Source organism: Cydia splendana, chromosome 7 (genome assembly GCF_910591565.1).
Source record: "Cydia splendana chromosome 7, ilCydSple1.2, whole genome shotgun sequence".
Lineage (NCBI taxonomy): Eukaryota > Metazoa > Arthropoda > Insecta > Lepidoptera > Tortricidae > Cydia > Cydia splendana.
Window position 1 is genome coordinate 2,821,951 of NC_085966.1, and position 20,662 is coordinate 2,842,612.

At 38.3% G+C, this 20,662-nt stretch overlaps 1 protein-coding gene across 4 annotated transcripts in view; it reads left to right on the plus strand.

Moving 5' to 3' along the window:
- LOC134791986 (centaurin-gamma-1A) overlaps nt 1-20,662 on the plus strand; it is a 478,516-nt gene that overhangs the window by 449,664 nt on the left and 8,190 nt on the right. For 2 of the 4 annotated variants that reach the window (XM_063763089.1, XM_063763090.1), the window contains exons 4-12: nt 5,689-5,830; nt 6,133-6,267; nt 8,270-8,394; nt 14,247-14,499; nt 14,947-15,215; nt 16,811-16,976; nt 17,334-17,525; nt 18,022-18,182; nt 20,022-20,133. In XM_063763089.1, the coding sequence (XP_063619159.1) occupies nt 5,689-5,830; nt 6,133-6,267; nt 8,270-8,394; nt 14,247-14,499; nt 14,947-15,215; nt 16,811-16,976; nt 17,334-17,525; nt 18,022-18,182; nt 20,022-20,133 (1,555 nt within the window). Of the gene's footprint in view, nt 1-4,078; nt 4,326-5,688; nt 5,831-6,132; nt 6,268-7,761; nt 8,178-8,269; nt 8,395-14,246; nt 14,500-14,946; nt 15,216-16,810; nt 16,977-17,333; nt 17,526-18,021; nt 18,183-20,021; nt 20,134-20,662 lie in introns of those variants that run through there. The other 2 variants (XM_063763091.1, XM_063763092.1) reach the window with 2 other exon arrangements.

The following is a 20,662-nucleotide window of genomic DNA, read 5'->3' on the forward strand; positions in this document are numbered from 1 at the left end:
TGCAAGAATTTTATGCTTGTTACAATGTAATGTCGAAGCATTAAGAACACCTCACATTTCTTCGAAATAGCTGAAGTTGAAATGGCATCACGATCTAAAGCGCCCTCCAGACTATGCGCGTGAATCGCGGGCGAAGCCGCGAACGCGAGTGTGGCGTCGATTTCGCAGATTGTTCACGCCTTCGCGCCTTGTTCTCCGTTTTTTGTCGGTATTTCGGCCCGCGTCAAAGGAGACGCGAAGCGCGAACTTGCAAGACTCCACATTACACAATATTTTGGCTCCTCTGTGGCAAGATAAATATGAATTATATTATGATATATTATATTAAGCAGCTATATTTTACGGTTTTACAATAAAACAATATGGAAAAACAGCTAAATCACGTATGATGCCATAGATAACTAACAGTTAAACTCGATCAGCTGATGCTTTTCCGCCATATTGCCCCAAACCAAACTGCGAAATCGCCGTGAAGCGTGCGAGTGTGGAGTCATACGTCAACTTCGCGATATGTTCGCTCCGCGACGTCGCGCCGCGATTCACGCACATAGTCTGGAGGGAGCTTAACATGAAGGCCACATTCCCTGTACTGTACGTTGAGGGCTTGTGATTATTATTTCAACATCATAGAGCGACGACTAAATATTTTCTATCAACATGTAAATATGAGTATCAAAACGGTTAAATATTTCTAATATTCGTATAAAACACATCTACCCTAGGAATTGAAATCGACAGTTGTTGCAACGGTAATTTTGTTAATATGTCATTCACTAATTCACCTCTACTTTTTTAATGTTACCTGCAATTGCATTTTACCCTATAAATAGGGACTTTCCGAATATTTTACCCTACACGGCATTCCGTGCATAATTAATTTTCTTTGTAACTACCGTTGACATTCTGTTAATTATAACCAAAGCAATCTGCTTCCCTTGACAATGTTCCATGGAGTTTACTAGCCCAAGGCAACTTTGCAAATTCCAGTTTTCACTTGAACGTCGCAGAAGGCGCTTTGAAGTAAATTAACTCGTAATATTAGAACAGGAACAATTTTACTCGCATTAATGTCAAGATAAACGTATCCCTGTGGAATTAAAGACTAAATTCGGCTGTCGTAATTCATGAACCGCATATTTACTTCTGTTTTCACCGGAACAGTGGGTCGACAATCTAATTTGGGAGGGGGTTCTTTAATTGGGTCATAATTTTGTAGTGAGTTTTGTTTGTTATGGACCCTGCGGTGTTGTTGCGCCTAAATAGGATGTAGTTATGTCAATTCACGCATACTTAAAGCTAATTTTCGACACGAGCGGCTCACGCCAGAGTCACTGATGCGTGATGCCTTTTTATAATTAAGTTTTTATTCGACAGCTTCAAGACATTTTATGGTCACACGGAATTGTTTTCGTTTAGGCGTTTATGTTCAATAACAAAACGTTTTTGTCAATTTAAATACAAAAAATACATAATAACGATGTCAGTCACGTTCCGAGTCCTTTTGAATAAGATAAAAGACAGTTGTACGACTCGGTCTTCTGTGACATTCGACTTGCTCCGTGAGTCTCTCGGTCTCGGTTAGATTATTTCTAAAGGATTTTGACCTTTATGCGGGCTGTTTTATAGTTAATGTACCTATTGGATATGTTTGCTTGTGTTAACAATTTGCAATGTGTGCATGGGCGGTGTTAATAGCCTCAGTAGAGTGTCTGAAGCCATTACGTGGTTTTAAAAGCACCACTGTGTAGTTTCATTTTGTAAAGCAATGTCACCTTTCGCTGACATTAATTAATGATTTATAAACTTACTAAAACAATTTGTCTCTGCCCGACGGGTAGCCAGGGGAAGTTACCTGACCACAACGGAAACCTTTGTCCGGCGTAAGTATCATACCCTAACAATGAAGGGAGGTGAGAGCAACACAGGTCACGTTCGGATATCAAGTTACGGCATTATTCTCTCTCCTATTCATCGAAAAAAGTAACTTACTCCGTATAAGCATGTAGGTAGGCTCGCGTTGTTTTGTTCGCCTCGCCTTTGTAAGGGCATGAAAACCAGTTCCCTATATAGTGCGCTAGGTACCCATGGCGAGACAAAAGCAGTAAATTGGGTATGATGATATGCGCTGTGCTGCGTAGTGCAGAGTTCATGAGGAAGCGTTTTAGTTTTTACTACGTATTTTGCTTCGGTTACAAGTATGTTGCTTATCTACAGCAACATTGCACCGGATATGTTATCAAAATGATTTGCGGACGAGAAAATCGCTATTAGGCACAATGACCTGAAAAGATAAATTGCATTTTATCAACGGAACAACAGTATGAAATATCTATGTATAGTATGTATGATAATTTAATGCGTGCTTTTCCGAGTAACAATAATCGAATTATTAATTAGTAATTCTAGCAATTGGTTACGCGAATTGATTGAGGAGCTACATTTAACCAGAAGGCCTACCGCCAACCCCATTCGACGTGTTGTCTCTCTGTCGCACTTGTAAATTCGTACGTGAGTGTAACAGGGAGGCAACACGTCGAACGGGGTTCGCGGTAGGCCCGGTTTTGTAGGTTCAGTTTATGAATAACACATCAACGCAGTTTGTTACTAGATATTTTGGAAATTTGTGAAAGTTAAGACGAAGTAGGTGCGAATACGATGTCAACATGAATATTGATGTTGCCAATATTACTAGTAAACTCCAAGTTTTATTTTCTCCTCTAGGCATGAGCGAAAGAGAAATTGGCTGACGCAAGGCAACTGATTGTTTAACTTTGAAGTTCTGATTGTTTAACAGTTCTCTAATATAACTTAGGTTTACTAGCTTTGTTTATCTGGTCAATAATAGCAGCCAGCTTTAACCTTTAACAATATTAAATCACTAAAGTGGCCATTATTGGACGTTATCTTGTTGAAATAAGGTTTACGAAAGGCCAGCCAACTGTGTCTGCGATGGTACTCATGAAGACAGTGAAATATTCGATCACTCCGCCCACTGCCAACGAGAGCGTTGCTGGACGCACGCACGACTCGGGCCACGTTCGATTACTTCCCCGTAATTTGTAATTTCGCTTCCTAACCGTGTCCGACGGTCGAAGATGAAAGTGTGTTCGAACTTCAACGTCTTCGTGTTTTAAAAATGTGTAGTGAAACGCGTAGGACGTGTATGTCTATGTTTAGAATTTTAAATGCCTCTGACATTCCTTGTATATCTATTATGGTTTCTGTAACAACTGTTAAAAACATTATAAAATTATCCCTGCTGGATTTATATTTATCAAATGGTTCACAAGAGCTCTTAAAATTAATAAAAAAACCTCGTTACTCGCTTTTTCGTATCGCCCAATTAGTGTTATCACGAGCAAGGCAGTAAATTTTACCATCAACTCATTTACGACAAAAACTGCCTCAGTTTCGTGTTTTCACGTTCAAATTTGATCGTTCGACCTTGTCGCTAAGGGAATTCAACCGTGATACTAAACGTATCAGCCCAAGGTCTGAGAAAGCTTGTAATTCTTCACAGAGCGTTACCCCCGACCCCCGGGCTGTTGCCAACAGATTTCGATTACGATTTATTGAATCATGTTGAGGTGTCAAGGGGTTCGCATAATCTAGGCTAGACTTGAGGCCAATCACTTTATCGATTGCATAAGTAATATCGTTTTCAGCGACTGACAAATTAACGACCAAATATGTAACAATACAATCATCTTGAGATGCAGTTCACATGATGATTAAAACATAACTTACAGGTGATTTTTAGTGTTTACAAATTATTAAATCAAACCATAAATGGAAATCGAATAAATCCTTAAGTGCAGTTAAAGATCCATTGTTTAGACTTTAGATACCTACATAAAAACATTTAATGAGTCTAATGACGAATCAGATACAAGGCTGAGTACTACTTAAGTATCATGACTGAATATTAAGTGATATTGATAAGGAAATGCTTTTTAATCTAAATAATACCCTGAACTACTTATCTTCAAAACATCTTTGTACATTAACACGCATGTTATCCCTATATTAATTCATACGCTAGGTATTGCATACAAGTGCATTTAGCTTTTTGTGTCCTCTCTCTCAATACTCGTGTCGGCAAGGGGGTTGGAGGGTGACGGGTATAGTGGAGGTTTGCCGCCTAAGCTCAAAGCCGCCCGCCCGCCCAGTCGCTTCCAGTGCGCTGCCCTGTTCGCAGTGATTTCACCTGTTACTGTTGACAGTTCCATAGAAAACGACAAAAATAGACAGTAAAAATCCAATATCCCTGCTTTTATTCAGAAGTGGTCGGGTGTTGCATTGCCAATTAAAAACGCGATGGATTGGTAAGAGCTTCACTTATTTACGAGTTTTCCAATACATTTTATCAATCTATGCGGCGTATGCAGAAAAGTTGTTTGCTCATTAAACATGCATGAAAATTACTTTAATACGCAATATTTGCTTTTGTATTGTGTCTATTTATTTTGCGACAACCTTCAGCATGATTATGATTACCATATTTTCGGCTATGATTTGGGTTCAACATGCGAATCTCTCGTAAACCTATATTTTGTGTACATATTATAATAAATTACCGTTTTGTTCAAAAGCTCTCTTATTATTCTGATTTCGTTATCTGTGTAGGTTTTCAGAGATTTATCATTAGCCATAACGATGTTTTGAAAGACGTGCCTTGAAACTGAATAATATTTCCAAATATCGTCTTCTAGCTAATGAAATTCATTTCCTTCCATCTCGATTCATTACCGTCTTCATAAAAACGAAATCACTTGATAAATTTGAGTTTGTCGTGATTTCCATCCAAGATGGCAAAATATATAAATGTAAAAAAATTATACAACCCAGACGAGGGTGACGTGCCATGTTTTTGCATGTCGTCATCACACACTCCCGTATACCGGATGACGCCTCCTGCCGTCGATTGTTCTTCAGAGGAAAGGGGTGACACCCTCCTACGCATTCTTCATTCAAGTGGAAGCTGAGTTACCCATACACTTTCTTTTGTCTACCGCATTTTTTCTCGCAAATGATATTGCTGTGTTATGGTTTAATAAAGCCTAGAAGGTTAATCCGGGCGCCCGTAGTAAAACCAAGCTGTGCAATCCTGCTTTCTTAATGGCCGAATAGTCTCTTTCACTGGATTATTATAAGAGTAAAAGTTAGCTGTATTATGACTATATATTTTTTTTGAAAGATCCTCACTATATAGCTATAGTTCTAGGTTTTAATACGTGCTATAATGCTCAGGGAAAGGACAATAATGATTTCTGCTCAATTTAGAGTCTCATTAAAAGTCTGTTGCCTATGAGTATACTTACAATTCTTTTTAGGATAATTATCCTTACATGTAGCTAGTTGAAAAATGCATACACAACCCTTCCGTTTTAATCCCCCACGTCAAATTACCCCACGTAATTATACCAGCGACTTAGGGTGAGTTTTTTCTCCAGGATTTCGCAATAGTGGGGTTACATGTTAGGGGTTTTTACGTAATGCGGTAGGTATGCTACTATAGGTTGTGGTTTTAAAGAAAGCGACGACATTGCAATTATGGAGACTGATGTATAATCGGTAGTTTGCAATTTACGAACCGAACGTTTTCCGTACAAAATTCTTTCATAACCGGGTTATATGTAGGTTTATAGTTTTTCTTCTTATACTTATGGTTAAATTTCATTGTTACAGTTTACTGCCTGGGTCGACGCCGTGATCTTCGTATTTAGTCTCGACAACGAGGTCAGCTACAACACAGTCTCCAACTACTTTAACAAAATGTCTCACTATCGAAACTCCGCCGAGATACCGATCATTTTGGTTGGAACACAAGGTATGTGATATTTATGCGCTATTTTGTTATTACGTTTTTTCATATCAAACGATAACAATAAAATTATCTCTTGACAAATAATGTTCGATGAATCTTAATTACTTTGAAATTATACTGAAGACATTTATTTCCTTTGATTTCATACGGAATGAGCACAATGTTCTACCTAACCAGTGATTATCGACATACTATCGTGCAATTACTAGAACTGAGGATGAAAAACTAAATAAAACAAAGAAGCTGCTCATGCGTTTCCGATAGGTTTCCTGTCCATTTACAAAATTGATTGGTTGCTCTTTCAGATGCCATAAGTGAAAGTAGTCCACGCGTCGTGGACGACAACCGCGCTCGCAAGCTGTCAAATGAATTGAGAAGATGTTCATACTACGAGACCTGCGCTACGTACGGATTGAATGTCGAGCGCGTATTCCAAGATGGTAAGAAAAGAACGAGTTTTTTTATACCGTGACGTCACGATTGTCAGTCTTTTTTTCGATCGCTTCGATAACAATGAGGATCGGAATGCTATTACCGTTTATTTACTTGTGTAGTTGGATGGAAATCAGGTAACATAATCGTTTGCATTTGCATTTTAGTGTTGCGTACGTATGTCATCGGATTTTTACTAGGATGTCCCCATTTGATATCGTAACAACAACAGTGGCACGCAACTCTGTAGTATGACAATATCACCATTAAATGAAACAGCCATGAATTTTCAACGACCTTTGCCTATATTGTAGCTTATTAACTATGTTGTTATTCTATAGCATCCGCTGGCGGGACTTGAACATCGGATGGTAAAATTATAGCAAACCAAGTTGTTTCGTGGTAGGTCCCCGTTGAGTTATTTTTAGGGATGTACCGACTAGTCGGGAAAGCCGACTATCCGGCCACATTTGTAGTCGGCGATTAGTCGGCGACTAGTCGGCAAGAATGGCCGATTAGTCGGCACTTAATTAGTGAAAGAAAACAGAAAAATAAAATCAACAGTCAATATTTGCCATATGTTTTATGTTTTTTACCAAAATACCTATTCAGGGTGCAGACGAAAACGTTTGTTCATATAATTGACCGTTTGATCGTTATCGTATGTTGGTGACTGGTGTTTTCCTCTACAGGTCGATCTCAACTGATTCTCATGTAATTTCATGGCCAAGTTCTATAGTTAAATGATTTTATTAATATTCCGTTTTTGTTTTTTTCTTTAATGGTGTAGCCATGGGGAACTGTTAATGTTATTGCAAAATTTAGAGACTTATAAACAGGGCACGTCGCTCGTAAAGACGCTGACCACTGGGAATAGGTTCTTAACTGGCGACTACGCTACGTACGGGAAATAGAGCCTTGGAAATACCTCCTACAAGTTGTACTGACGGTCTGCTCAGGATCGCAAAATAAAAGAAAGACAGAAATTGAACGAGGATTCTTGTGTATAGGTCTTTGAACCTGTAGAGAACACCTTTTAGCCAAGTTAATATAATGAATAGCGCAACCAAAGGAGCAAAACTATTGTTTTTCACCTGAAATTATACGAAACTAATGATCTGGCCGACTAGCCGACTAGTCGGCCGACTAATCGGCCATTCGTGCGCCGATTAGTCGGCTAGTCGGCTAGTCGGCCAAATCAATAGTCGGTAACTTATTTTTAAAAGATTCTATTGTATTCAAAAACATGTGTGCCACTGTCGTAATGTGTGCATGTCATTGATTGTATTTGTACAAATACAACGACATGCATGCACACATACAATTTAACTTTAGTAGTTACAAGCCGTATTTTTATTTTTTTATTTACAAATTGTAAGACAGTCAAATTTCACGTGAAGGGACCTAAGAATATATCTACCTACTTATCTACTCTCAATGACTATGAATGAAAAAGGTAATCGTACCTAGAAAAAAACTGGTCGAGTTGTGTACAAAAAAAGGAGCCTGTCCATGGGATTACATAATACTGCATGATATTGGACATTTTTTTGCGAGGAACCGTGTAAAGCATCGCGTGATGGGAATGCGAGACAGTGGATCTAGTTTGACTGCGGGGGGATTCTACGGCGCGCAGTGGTAACACCGGCCTCCCGCCGCGCGGTCGTCGTACGTTCTCGTTCATTCGTTCCGCGTTGTTTACAATTTTGACAGTTTACGTCGCTTTGTCTTTAAATTCGCGTCGGTCGCTGTCCGTTTTCAATTTGTTATTTAATTCAAATTCTGAATGGAACGATGGATAAAACGCTCATTTTCAAATCGAACATGTCGCCGATAGCGAGCCTGCGGCGTCGGAGCTCGTGCTACAACATTCAAAGAGCTGAGGAGCGTGATCGTAGGAAATCGGCAAAATTCGAATGTGTGTTGATTTCGTATAAATTAGTCGCTTTTTAGTGGAATTGGTTCAGTGTTTTCGTGCAGTGTTTTTAAGTGATGTTTCTTGTGTTTTAGCGTGCCAGAAGATCGTTGGTTCGAGGCTGTCGGCATCGCAGCAATGCCTGACGGGATCGCGACCGGTGACGCCTCAGCCCCTGGCAAACTCTCCCAGTCACAATCATTCCACATTCCTCTATAAGGTGAGTCTACTATAAAGCACAAATCATGAGAGTCAGTAATCATATATATATGTGCTTAGAGAAATTCACTAATGAGCCCGCGAAAGTTGATTTGTGGATGTTTTGGTTACATTACTTACATTCCTATGCATAATTTAATAAATCAAAACAATTAATGTCATCCTATATCGGTTCACGATACAAATCTACTAGTTCTTGATATACTGAATACTTTTCTAGTTATGCTAGTATGTAAACAAACATGTTTACTTTGCAAACTAGCATTTAATGAAGTATTGACTGCAAGCACTCCATAAAATTTAATTACTAAAATGAGTTTATTATGCTATATTAAGATGTTTGGATCTAATTGCCACAACTGTACATAAAATGTATTAAAAAGATAGTGGTAATTATAGTCTATTCCAGTGTTTTTCAAACTTTGGGTCCCGACTCCCTGGGGGAGTCGCGAATAGGGAGTGCTCCCGTTACTGGTTTTGTATACAAACACAGTACCGGGACCGGGAATTCCCAGTTCTCTCCATACAAACTCAGTACCGGGAGCAATCCCTAGTCGCAAAGCTTCTGCCAGCCTTAAAACAATACATAAGCGAAACATTTTGTTTGTACTAAGGGGGTCGCGTCATGAGAAAGTTTGAAAAACACTGGTCAATTCTGATGAGATCTTAAAAAAAAGTAAACAAAAAAACAATGTTGTTCAGTCTCTTGGTCAATACGTTACAACATTTTGCATCTAGAATACCAAGCTAATTCTGCAGGGCATTTGTAATGACAGTGTTGGAATGTCATCTTAAATGTCAAGTTTCTATCAAAAAATATTGTTTATGCATACCCCTACACTTTGTTGCATCAAATATGGTGCAGAGTTAGCTTAGACGGACTCTAAGGAGTATCAGGTCACTTGTACTTTTTGTTTACATTTTTCAAAGATTCGAATGGGATAACCTATGATGCATTCACTGACAATAATTACAATATTTTTTATTAAAATTTCATAAATTTAATTAATAGCTATGAAATTACTATAAGGAACTTTTCGTCCCATTTCTTAAAAACATTGTAGAGTTAGACCAAGAAAAGTCTGCAGCGATTTTGATAGCCCACGCAATGCAAGTGTTATTTTAAACATCAAACTTATATGAAATTATGACAAAAAATAACACTTGCACTGCGTGGGCTATCAAAATCGCTGCAGACTTTTCTTGGTTTAACTCTAGTAAACTGCATATTTTTCACAAAGCGGAACAGGAAATTCGGCAGGATGGAAACTGTGTCAAGGGTATCTATTACACCCACCTTCGTCTTTCTGACCGTTCTAACCACTACCTGCATATGTCCCATAACATGAACACAATAAATCCATGTACAGTCACTATCAGATATATTGGAGCGGCCTAGCTATTCAAAAATGTCTGAACACGCACTAAACAATGTCTGTACAATGGGGAATGCTCGGAAGAACTTTTTGATTTGGTGCCATCGTCTCGTTTCTATCACCGCACCTCCCGCCAAAGGAGCAAAGTTCATCCCCACTTCTTAGATACATGGCACACCAAGAATAAGCGGGCATCTCGCTCGTTTCTTCCCAGAACGTGCAGAATGTGGAATGACTTGCCTCCTGAGGTATTTTCTTTGCGCTACGACATGGGATTCTTCAAGAAGCGGGTATTTAGGGTCCTCAAGGGTCAGCAACGCTTAAGTGGCTCCTGTGGTGTTGCTTATGTCCATGGGCGACACTGACCGCTTCCCATCAGGCGGCTCGTCTGCTCGTTTGCTGACTATAACATAAAAAAAAAATCTTGATAATAGAGGCTTTGTTCAGATATTTGTGAAGACTTTGGCTGCTCTGATATTTATGATGGCAACTGTACCGGATAAGACAGCAATCTGCATGTAACCCATGAATTGCAAGTGCCCATATGCCTTAATCTCTAAAAATCTATCAAATGTGCTGTACACTGCAACAAAAAATATTACGCTAAAGTTTCTTGGTCTATGTTGCATAAAGCATTTGTGTAAACCCTTTATTCTATATTTAACCCTTTAATGGACCAGATTTAAAAAAAATACATGATTCCAGTCTCATAGCTAGCCTTAAGTCCTAAAATTTCTGCATAAGAAAATACAAAAGATGATGTTATCATTTTTGCCCTGTATACCTATGAAGGTTTAAAGTGTGATATCAGACCTCTGTGGATCCATCCTTTATTTTCTAAGGATCAATCTAAAACTTTGCATTACAAGCAAGAACTAAATCTTGTAATGAAGCCAAAAATGTGACAACAATAACCTTGGCGAATAGTTTGTAGGTTCCATAGAAAATTTATCTAGATTTTTTTTAATAGCCTATATTGTGTCCCACTGCTGGGCAAAGGCCTCGCCCATCTTCCGCCACTGCTCATGGCTTTGTGCGTGCTCCCGCCAGTCACTACATAATGAGTCCAGGTTGTCTCGCCATCTAATTTTTGGCCTGCCTCTACCTCGGGTGATCTGTGGTGCCCATTCGGTCGAAATTTTGGCCCATCTCTCTAAAATATCTTCTAATATTTACTAATATGGTCAGAATCAATTTTGTCTTCATAAATACTGTTTCTCTTTTGATTTGAAAGTGTTATCTATTCAATCAGGTCAGCCTCATTATGTAGCTGACACATAATTGGTAGCAAATTAATTTCCGTTCAGATAATTTATTCAAATGATAATATTGAGATGAATATTAATTTGACATAGTTATTCATATTATATAATTTCTTGATTGCTTTCACGTTGGCGCCATTTTAGGTTGATATCTGTACAAATATAATGAATATTCTTGCAGGGTTATTATTTTAGTAGTCCATGTAAATAGGATGCATTTCTGTTACCTTACTAAAGTCTGTATCTTTAGGTATTTAAATAAAAGTAAACAAAATCTACCCTCAAATGGCTTCTTAAGCCTGTTGAGGGTAGATGAAAACATTACACGATCAAATAATGTAGGTTAAAGCGTTAAAGTCAGGTTGTTCCGTGACTGATCCGGGCGGTTTTGTATTTGGTTGATTACAACCAAATACAAAACTAACCCAAAATTTACAAATTGTTTGTTTACTTTTATTGACCGAAGCGAAGCGAAGGTCTACGTTTTGACTCGGGCATTTTGCTTTCGTATGTCCGGATGTTCTCCTCTACAGGTCGCAATTCTTAACCGATTCTCGTGAAATTTTGTGACCGAATTTTATGACTAAATAAAATTTTTTTGTCAATCCGGTTTTTGGAAATTTTTAAAAATGGCGGAGTCGTGATACCTGGCGCCTAAACAAATAGTCGTATCGTTATCATAAGACTTTTTTCTTTTTGAAACATGTTTACAGAGTTAATAGCAAAAAATGCAGAAAAAAATTATCGCTTATTTAGGCGGTATTTAGATATTTAATTTTAACTAATTTTAATTTGAGAAGGAGTAGCTAAATTTCGTCAACCCATCTAAGAACTATTTGGCTCAGTTTGTAAACGTTCGCTTTTTCTGCTGCACAGAGGGTCTGGGTTCGATCCCCAGTAATTGTATGCTGGGATATTATAACTTTTTGTATTTTTTTACACATAAATTTCGTATTGTTTTTCTTTAATTTACTATACACCGTGTTTTTATTGAATTCCGTTAACTTCGGGGTATAGTTAAGTACGTTTATAAGAACTAAATGGCATAGTTAATTTTCAAAAAAAAAAAATTTTTTTGTTTTCTTTTTTGTTTTTTTTTTGTTTAAAAAGTAATTAAATGTAGCATATAGCGTTGTTGTAACACGGGCATTACATTTAACTCAACCAAACAATTGAAATCTGTGACATATCAATGTCATTTCGTACATCAATCGACCGAGATTGTACTTAAGTTTAGTAGCAAATGTATGAACTCATTCTAAACACTAATCAATATGTAAGCCGGCCCTAAGGCAAGTGTACACGCTTGTAGAGGCCTTATAGTAAAAAAATAAATTATGGATTATCTCCGAAATGGACTTAATTAGAACATCGGTGTCTTTGAGAAAGTTACTTGATTTAAGCTCAGGAATGCACCCTTGAAATTAACGGAAATCAAAAAAAACACGGTGTATTTAAAGCTCTTAGCACCATGTTATTTCAAGCTCTGCTCGCGAGGTCTACAGCTCACAGAGCCACTAGTTTAAATACTTACCTAAAGATACAGACTATAGTTTGGCAAATAACACACTTCTAGATTTCTAGAATATCACACTCAGAAGTATGTACCTAAATAGCGTAATCTTATCCCTCACAATCTGTGACATAAAGATAAGATATTGATATGAGTGCATGAGAATTAGGATTATTATGAAACTGTTATCATTAACATTAGAAAATGGTATTTTTTCTGATAATGTTTGAGAACATGGGATTCTCAGGTGTATTATCTTGTTTTGATTTGTAATTGTTATGTAAGATTGACTTTATTATTCTATTGTTTGATTCCAGTAAGTGTTAACGGTTCTCTTTTTGTAAGAACTCTATTTACATTAAAAGTTCATCATAATTTCATGTACATATATAATATAAAATAACATGTTCATATAATAAAACCTCTTCTAAAAAATGACTAGGTATCCTAAAAATTTGGCATTTTAATAACTTTTCTTTTTCACATAAAATTCAAATATTGTTGAAATATTTTTGGGATACCTAAATTTGCGTCCTTATATATATTTTTTTAAATTTACAATCCAGAATACCTAATTAGTACTGTGTCAATAACTAAACAAAAACAAGATACCAAAGTGTCCTTTTTTGAGGCCGGCCATCCTTTCCTTAAGCATCCATGATTAATATTGGCACCCAACATTGTCTGAACCAGGTCAGGATTGGATGTTATTGTTACGTCAAGTTATTCATACGCATGCGGCACATTTGCATGTGCATCGTGCATGCCCGTAACACGCTTGGCCATTGTGTTTGGTCAGATATGGCTCCGTCATTTACTTTTGCGATTAAACCTCCTAAGGCCCAAGGTCCTACGTATAGTACTTCTTCAGTGCGATGAAATTTAAATCATATTCAATTGGAACAGAGTCGCTTTTGCTTTGTTCCGTTCAATTTACAAACAACGCAAAATCAACTCTATTTGCTACACTTTAGGTTGGAATTTCAGTGGCAAATATTGGATTTTTCATTTGTATGGCTGGGCATTAGGAGGATATAAAGCTTGTGCATACCGGATGTAGCGGAGACATATTGCCTATACATTCGGTGTGGCCTGGCCTTAAGAATATGACGAATATTTATACAAATGGTCAAGTGTGTGCAGGCATTACATGTAAGGCTGTGTTGTACAGTTAGCATCAATAGTAGGGGGTGAAACAACGCGCCAAAAGTATCTGAGAGCCTACCGCGAACCACGTTCGACGTGTTGCCTCTCTGTCGCACTTGTTAATTTGTACGTAAGTGTGACAGGGAGGCAACACGTCGAACGCGGTAGGCCCTCTGCCACCCTGAAATACTTTTTAGAGATATGTATAATTATCGCTCCAATTCGCGTCCAACAGTATCTGTCGCAGTCTAGTTGTTCTATTTACATATAGAGACGAATCTCTTTTCGTTATGTTATTAGAGAATGCTAACTAGATACTTTGACGTGTAGTCTGATCCACTATTTGAGATGCTGACACGTGAAGTCTGTGAATTAAATTCATTAAAGTATTATACTTTTAGGCTTAGAGGGTAAGAGAGGGGGGGGGGGGGGAAGAGTGGAAGTCAAACTCATATACAAATTCTATGTGTGTTTTCATGAATTCTTCCTGCTCCTTAAGGTCCCATTTTGGCAGCGTATTACGTCAAATAAAACTAACCACTCTTTAATTCTCCAGGACTCACTCCCGCGAGGCCACCACACCCTCTCTGCCTCATCGCACCACCTCCACCGAGGCGCCTCGTCGTTCGACGCCTCCTCAAACAGCAGCGGCATCTCGTCGACCCATGTGGTGGAGATCCACAGTACTAATGGGTCAGATACGTCTTCGCGGTGGGGCAATTCACTTGGGAGCCACGGGTCGAGCTCTGGCCTCGTGTCTATTGCGACTGAGAATAATAATGTGAAGTTTACACAGCCGCACTGCTTAGGTATGTTTGACCCCTCATTACCCTTTGTGAAAATCTGCTATATTCCTTGTCTTTCCCACCTCTCTTCCTCCCTCCTTCTTCCTCAATATCTCGCCATCCGTCTCTCACGCCTTGTTTCTTCCTTTTTCTCCATCATTCCCTAACTCTCTCCCTCATTCCCTCATTATCCCTTTTATACTCCCTCACTCTCTCCCTCCCTTCCTCAATTTCACTCTTCCTCATTCTATAAGTCTCCGGTAAAGCACATTCGACATCCCAAAAGTTATGTGTCCATACACTGCCGTAACCGCTTACCATCAAGTGGGCTGTATGCTTATTTTCCACCGATACGGTATAAAAATCAGTCGTTGCGCTCATCAAGTTTTTGTCCTAGACACAAATTTTATAGTCAATATTTAACTCTCTTCTATATAATAAAAAATTAAATTGTGATTCATTTCTTCACAGACAACCTCCAAGTGAAAGACAAAGACCTCCCAACACCATCGTCCACACCTACCACCTCAAGAAAATCACGAAGAAGATCGAACCTATTCACACCGTCAAAGAAAGGAGACGACCGACTAAAGAACGGAGAGCTAGGGTCCGGTCGGGCGATACCCTTGAAACAGGGGTATTTGTATAAGAAGAGTAGTAAGGCCCTCAACAAGGAGTGGAAGAAGAAATATGTGACGCTGTGCGATGATGGGAGGTTGACTTATCATCCTAGTTTACATGTGAGTACTATTCATATGAAAGTGTAAAAATAACAAAAACGCATGAAATAAAGGCTATTACTATTACTACTACTATTCATAATTCGTGGTAGAATGTTCGCGATCCCAGGACGCCTCCCCAAACGGCATATTGTGGGAAACGCCGTGGGTTTAGTGGGTAGGGTCCTCCCCTCTTTTCACAATTGAAAAGAGCTGGGAGGTGAGAGTCCCACATACCCCCCATAATGGGCCCACCTCAGGGCCAGGGGGACGATGCGTAACAGCATTCCCACATCGACAAAAAAACTATTAATAAATAATATATTTTAAAAACTGAATTAGCATACTAGTCTACTTTGCCATCAATCCATCCATACAGAAATATAAGTAAAGAAGGAATGGTAACTCCATGCATCAGTTTTCTTACCAAAACGCGAGTTATTTCTTAGTCAACATAGAGCGTCATGTAGTGGAATTTATCAGTACCTACTGCTAGTTGACAATAGATGTCGCAACGCACGAAAACTCTAATGCGCAACAATTTTCAGCTAATACAACCGGATTCACCGGGACTCTACTTTCAACTCCTTCTGCTTATAAATCTTATAATATTAGTTGTAAATTGTGTTAGCACTAGCAGTACATTTTTCGTCAGTAGCGACAGTCGCGATTTCGGGGTTGGTCTCATAGTAAAAGTTGCTCAGTATAATCCCATAACCTCCCTGGCAACGGGAATGCAGTTATTTTTTAGCCACCGTGTATAAGAAAACTGTCACCATGTATCTTGTCCATATTAGTAAACTTCTATTTTCTCGATAATTTATTACCAAGTCGTGACATACATTTTGTAGTTTACCTTCCTTTAACATAAACATCTCCATATCCTATGCAACTTGTTCCTGTGTTGTGCAAGGCAATTACGGTCGAGTTATGATCAAAACAGAACTATTATTAATAATATTATTGTGGTATACTAACTGTAGTACGACGTAGTTTACACTGAATTTGAATTGTGTTATTGTTTCGTGCTTGAGAAAATTAGATATATGATAGTGTGTATATAGTATAGTAACACGTATATGTTATACAAACGTTGTGTAGGATTACGTTGGAAAGCAATCGAAGATATGTCTTAGTGATGTACAAAAACAAGTTTTGATGGTTCTACTTCTGTTGGTTATTAACATTTTGCTTTTACATTAAACAAGTATGAAAATCATACTCACACCATAATCATAAAAATACTCAGTATCTTTTGATTGGAAAACTGAACTTTTAGTAGTTTTTGTGATTCCTAACGAGTTTGACACGTTAAATGCCGTGAGCTTTCTCAACATTGCCTACCATTTTAAATATTGCCACTATTGCCAGGCTTGACAAAACTGTGTTTATTTACCAAACATTGGTCTAAATCTAATTTTTGATAATTGGTGAGAGACGATGATCCATTTGATCGAAAAGTATAGCTTTGTCAAGCTATATTTACGACAAACATTACTATATTTACAACACTCTTGAACAACGTAAATAGATACATTTTGAAGAGAAGTTTACATTATTTGATGAGGACGATTTCCAAATTTCGTAGGTTCTAATGTCAGTCTTTTATTTTCCAGGATTACATGGAGGATGTAAACGGCAAAGAGATCTCACTACAATACGTGACAGTGAAGGTGCCCGGACAGAAGCCCAGAGGCTCGAAGTCCATCATCACAACAGTGCCAGGCTACAACGGGTACAGCAGTCTGGATCTGCATGATAGCATCGGGGGGCTTAGTCTTGGTGAGTCTTTAACACATTCACTGCCAAAAACCCGCTAGGCTTTCTAATTCTAAAAATCTAAGTATAGCTTCCTAACTTTTATATTATAAGTATAGCGGCTCACTAAGGGAGCTGAGAGCAGCAATCTTATGCTAAGAAACTCCGTAGGCAGTAGGCACTAGTTACGAAAGCCTCTGACATTCCAATTAAGAAGGATAATTAAGGATTGACTTATAGGGATTGTTTCAGCTTTCTCACGTTGTTTTCATAGACCCAAAGATATTTCATACACAAGTTCTAAGAAATACGGTGGAACGAGCCCACCTCATGTATTTGAACCTTAGAATTTGCAGCTAAACTTTATTTGTTTATTTGCAGGATACAAAGACAAGCCAGTCCGCGTGACAGACAAAGCGTTGATGTCAGCGTTCGACACGCTGAAAGAACCCGCGTCGTCGCGGCAATCTCTCGCGTCAGAGGCTGAGGCTAACGGTGATAAAGATACGCCCCATGTCAAGAAACGACATAGGCGGATGAAGAGTAGCGGCGTGAAAAAGGATGGGGATGATGGTGAGGTCTCATTTTGGGTCAAAGTTTAATAAAGTCGTGTTCTTACATTTTGGTGCCGTGACCAGGATATCTATTAATTTGAAATTAAAATGATAACAGCAACTGGATCTACGAATATTTTTTCGATTATTAGAGCATGGCCAGAGGTGCCACAAGCCCTCAGTAAAAAAATCGACCGATGCCGCTGTGGCTTGGGTGAACAAGGGGCTTAGGTGCCTGCCGCGATAGCAGAGGATGCTAGTTTGATTCCAGCCCTGGGCACAGGAGGCCTTGGTCACTTTTTTTTAGCATATGACATTTATTTCGGTTTTTATAGAGCACTACTTCACTGTCACCATCTCACGATTCACGGTATCGTTTCAGCAGAAGAAATATCTCCGCGTACGACCTTGTTGTAACAAATACTTCTATGAAAATTTCAAAACCTGAAAATTAGAGGTTTTTTAAATTTTGGAGTGCTAGGAATCGAGATAATAAATTAATGTTCCTCCACCAGATGCCGACGGCGGCGCATCATGCGAGTTCACAATAGTGTCGCTGGACGGCAAGAGATGGCGCTGGGAAGTAGGTGGCGCTAGTGGCGCGGCCGCGGCTGCTGAGCGTGATGCGTGGGTGTGCGCCGTAGAGGCACAGATACTGGCTTCTTTACAAGGAAGGGTAAGTTCAGTACTTCTGTCGAGATGGTATAGTTTCCCAATTTGTAAGTAATAAACACTGTTGCACAGTACATATATGTAGTTACATAGCAAACTAGCGACCCGCCCGCCCCGGTTTCGCACGGATTAACAAATTATACACCTAAACCTTCCTCAAGAATGACTTTATTGATAGGTGAAAACCGCACGAAAATACGTTCAGTAGTTTTTGAGTTAAACGCGAACATACAAACAAACACACAAACAGACCGACGCGGCGGGGGACTTTGTTTTATAAACTGTAGTGATATGCAGTAAATAAAGTACGATGGCGAATCTATCGATATCAGTAGACGTACAAGACGGGCGTATACATATTATCGAACTTCGTTGCGAGGACATACTTCGCTGGCCCAATATTACAGGGTTCTATGTTTCACTTTTTTTTTTTTTTTTTTTCTGGCTTACTCCCTGCAATTTTGCACAGGGTGGATTTGCCAATGTCGGTGTTGACTTTCACACGTCACTTTTATCGAACTGAAATTTGAACATTGTCATAGTGACATTAACCCTTTACCGCATATGGGTCCAAATTCGGAACGTAATGATATTATCCTCTTGGATTGATATAAGCGTCATTTGTTTTACTGAACTTGTAAGAGGTAGAAACTATGAATACTACTGAACGTTTTCTTGTACTTGATGCAGCTTCTAACTAGTTTGTGGTCCATATGACGTTATCTTTTCCACCGACGTCCGGCAATTTTACTTGCAAGTGTGATTGACTACTTTGTAATTATCTTTTCGTTGTTATATTTAGTGCAATAAATAATTTTTCAGCGTTGAGTATTAGAAAAATATATGCCGCGAGATTTTACGGTAAAACATGTAAGCATTTATATTCAAATTACTATGAATGATGTCGTGAAAGTTTGTTCCTGAAATGGAACACTATGCGTTACAAGCTAGAAAGATTGGACTAATATGGAACATTATGCATTAGTGATTTTTTTATCAGTTTGGCAAATATGGAACCTTATGCACTCAGGCAAGCTACTTCTTTATTTTATTTTTATTAAGTTAGGTATGTTAGCCGCATTGCTATTTTATAATAATCTGTAGATAACCGGTGACAGCTGGTAGCTACAGATAACCTATAACGATCAAATTATTTTACTACTTACATCAAAGACAAACAAGTATACGTTCCGTATGGTGGTAAGTGGCTACCATAGCCTAAACCTTACCAAAAATAAGTATAAAAATAATAAATAGTTTTTGAAATTGTAAGTGATTTTTTTTAAACTTACATTTCCATACATATATTGCATACAGTTCCAAATTTGACCAGTTAAATAATCGGGCTCTGGTTATCCACTAATACATAAAGTTCCAAATTTGGAACAAATTGTTATTTACTATTATTTTTAATTGGGTCGAATATAGATTTTTTTCACAATTTTTTTTATGTTACATTTATAGTGTTTTATAACATATATTTAATTCGGGGAGAATAAAAAATCCATGCGGTAAAGGGTTAAGTCGAATTTCAACTAAGTATCTTGAAAATGTAACATAGAACCCTGTAATATTGGGCCATCGACTTGTACTAGTAATATTGAGTACCCAATATTCCTTTATAAAATTTTTGATTGAATTAGCAACAAATATTTGATATTTTACATTTATAATATTGTGATAAATGGCTCCAGGACATCGTTTACAACTCTAGGACACGTATGGTTTGGCCGAAAGAGAGACAACGTTTCCCGTGGCGTCGTATAACGTATAATATACCGTAGTTGTGTCTGTTTTCAGTTTAAAAATAAATAAATGCTAAATAATAATGTGATTGTTACAGACGTCTCGACTACCAGCGCCAACGGGCGCCAACTCAACAGGCGATGTTCGCGCCACGTACTACATTCGGCGGGTGCATGGCAATGACAAGTGCGCAGACTGTGGGGCCAACGGTACGTGCCTTTTACTCTGTAGAACCATTGGGTTAATTTACTTTTGTCATGCCAGTAACGACCCAGCCGGCGTATTATGGATGGCTTTATCCATCTTTATCCACGTGATAAAATAACTGTAACTTTTTAACACGGTGTTATAGAAAGTGACGGACACCGTTTTATCACGCTGTCACATAGACAAGAACGACCATCATATCCATACAGGACGACGGGGCCGTTTATAAAAAGCTATAATATCGCATAATGGGAATCACATAATGTAATGTCAGCCAATGGAGGTCTAGCTGTAATATGAGACAAAAATGACCAATTAGTATCGAAGTATGGTTAAAAAAAATACTGACATCAATGTACAGTCAAATGTAAAAATATGGGTGCATACAACTTACTCAAAAATATGTCCCATATCTCTTAATGCGCTGACATAAGAGCTATGGGACATATTTTTGAGTATGATGTGTGCACCCATTACGTTTGACTGTACTTTTTTTAATTAAGTCAGCAGCATGTAATAACATAGAAGGTT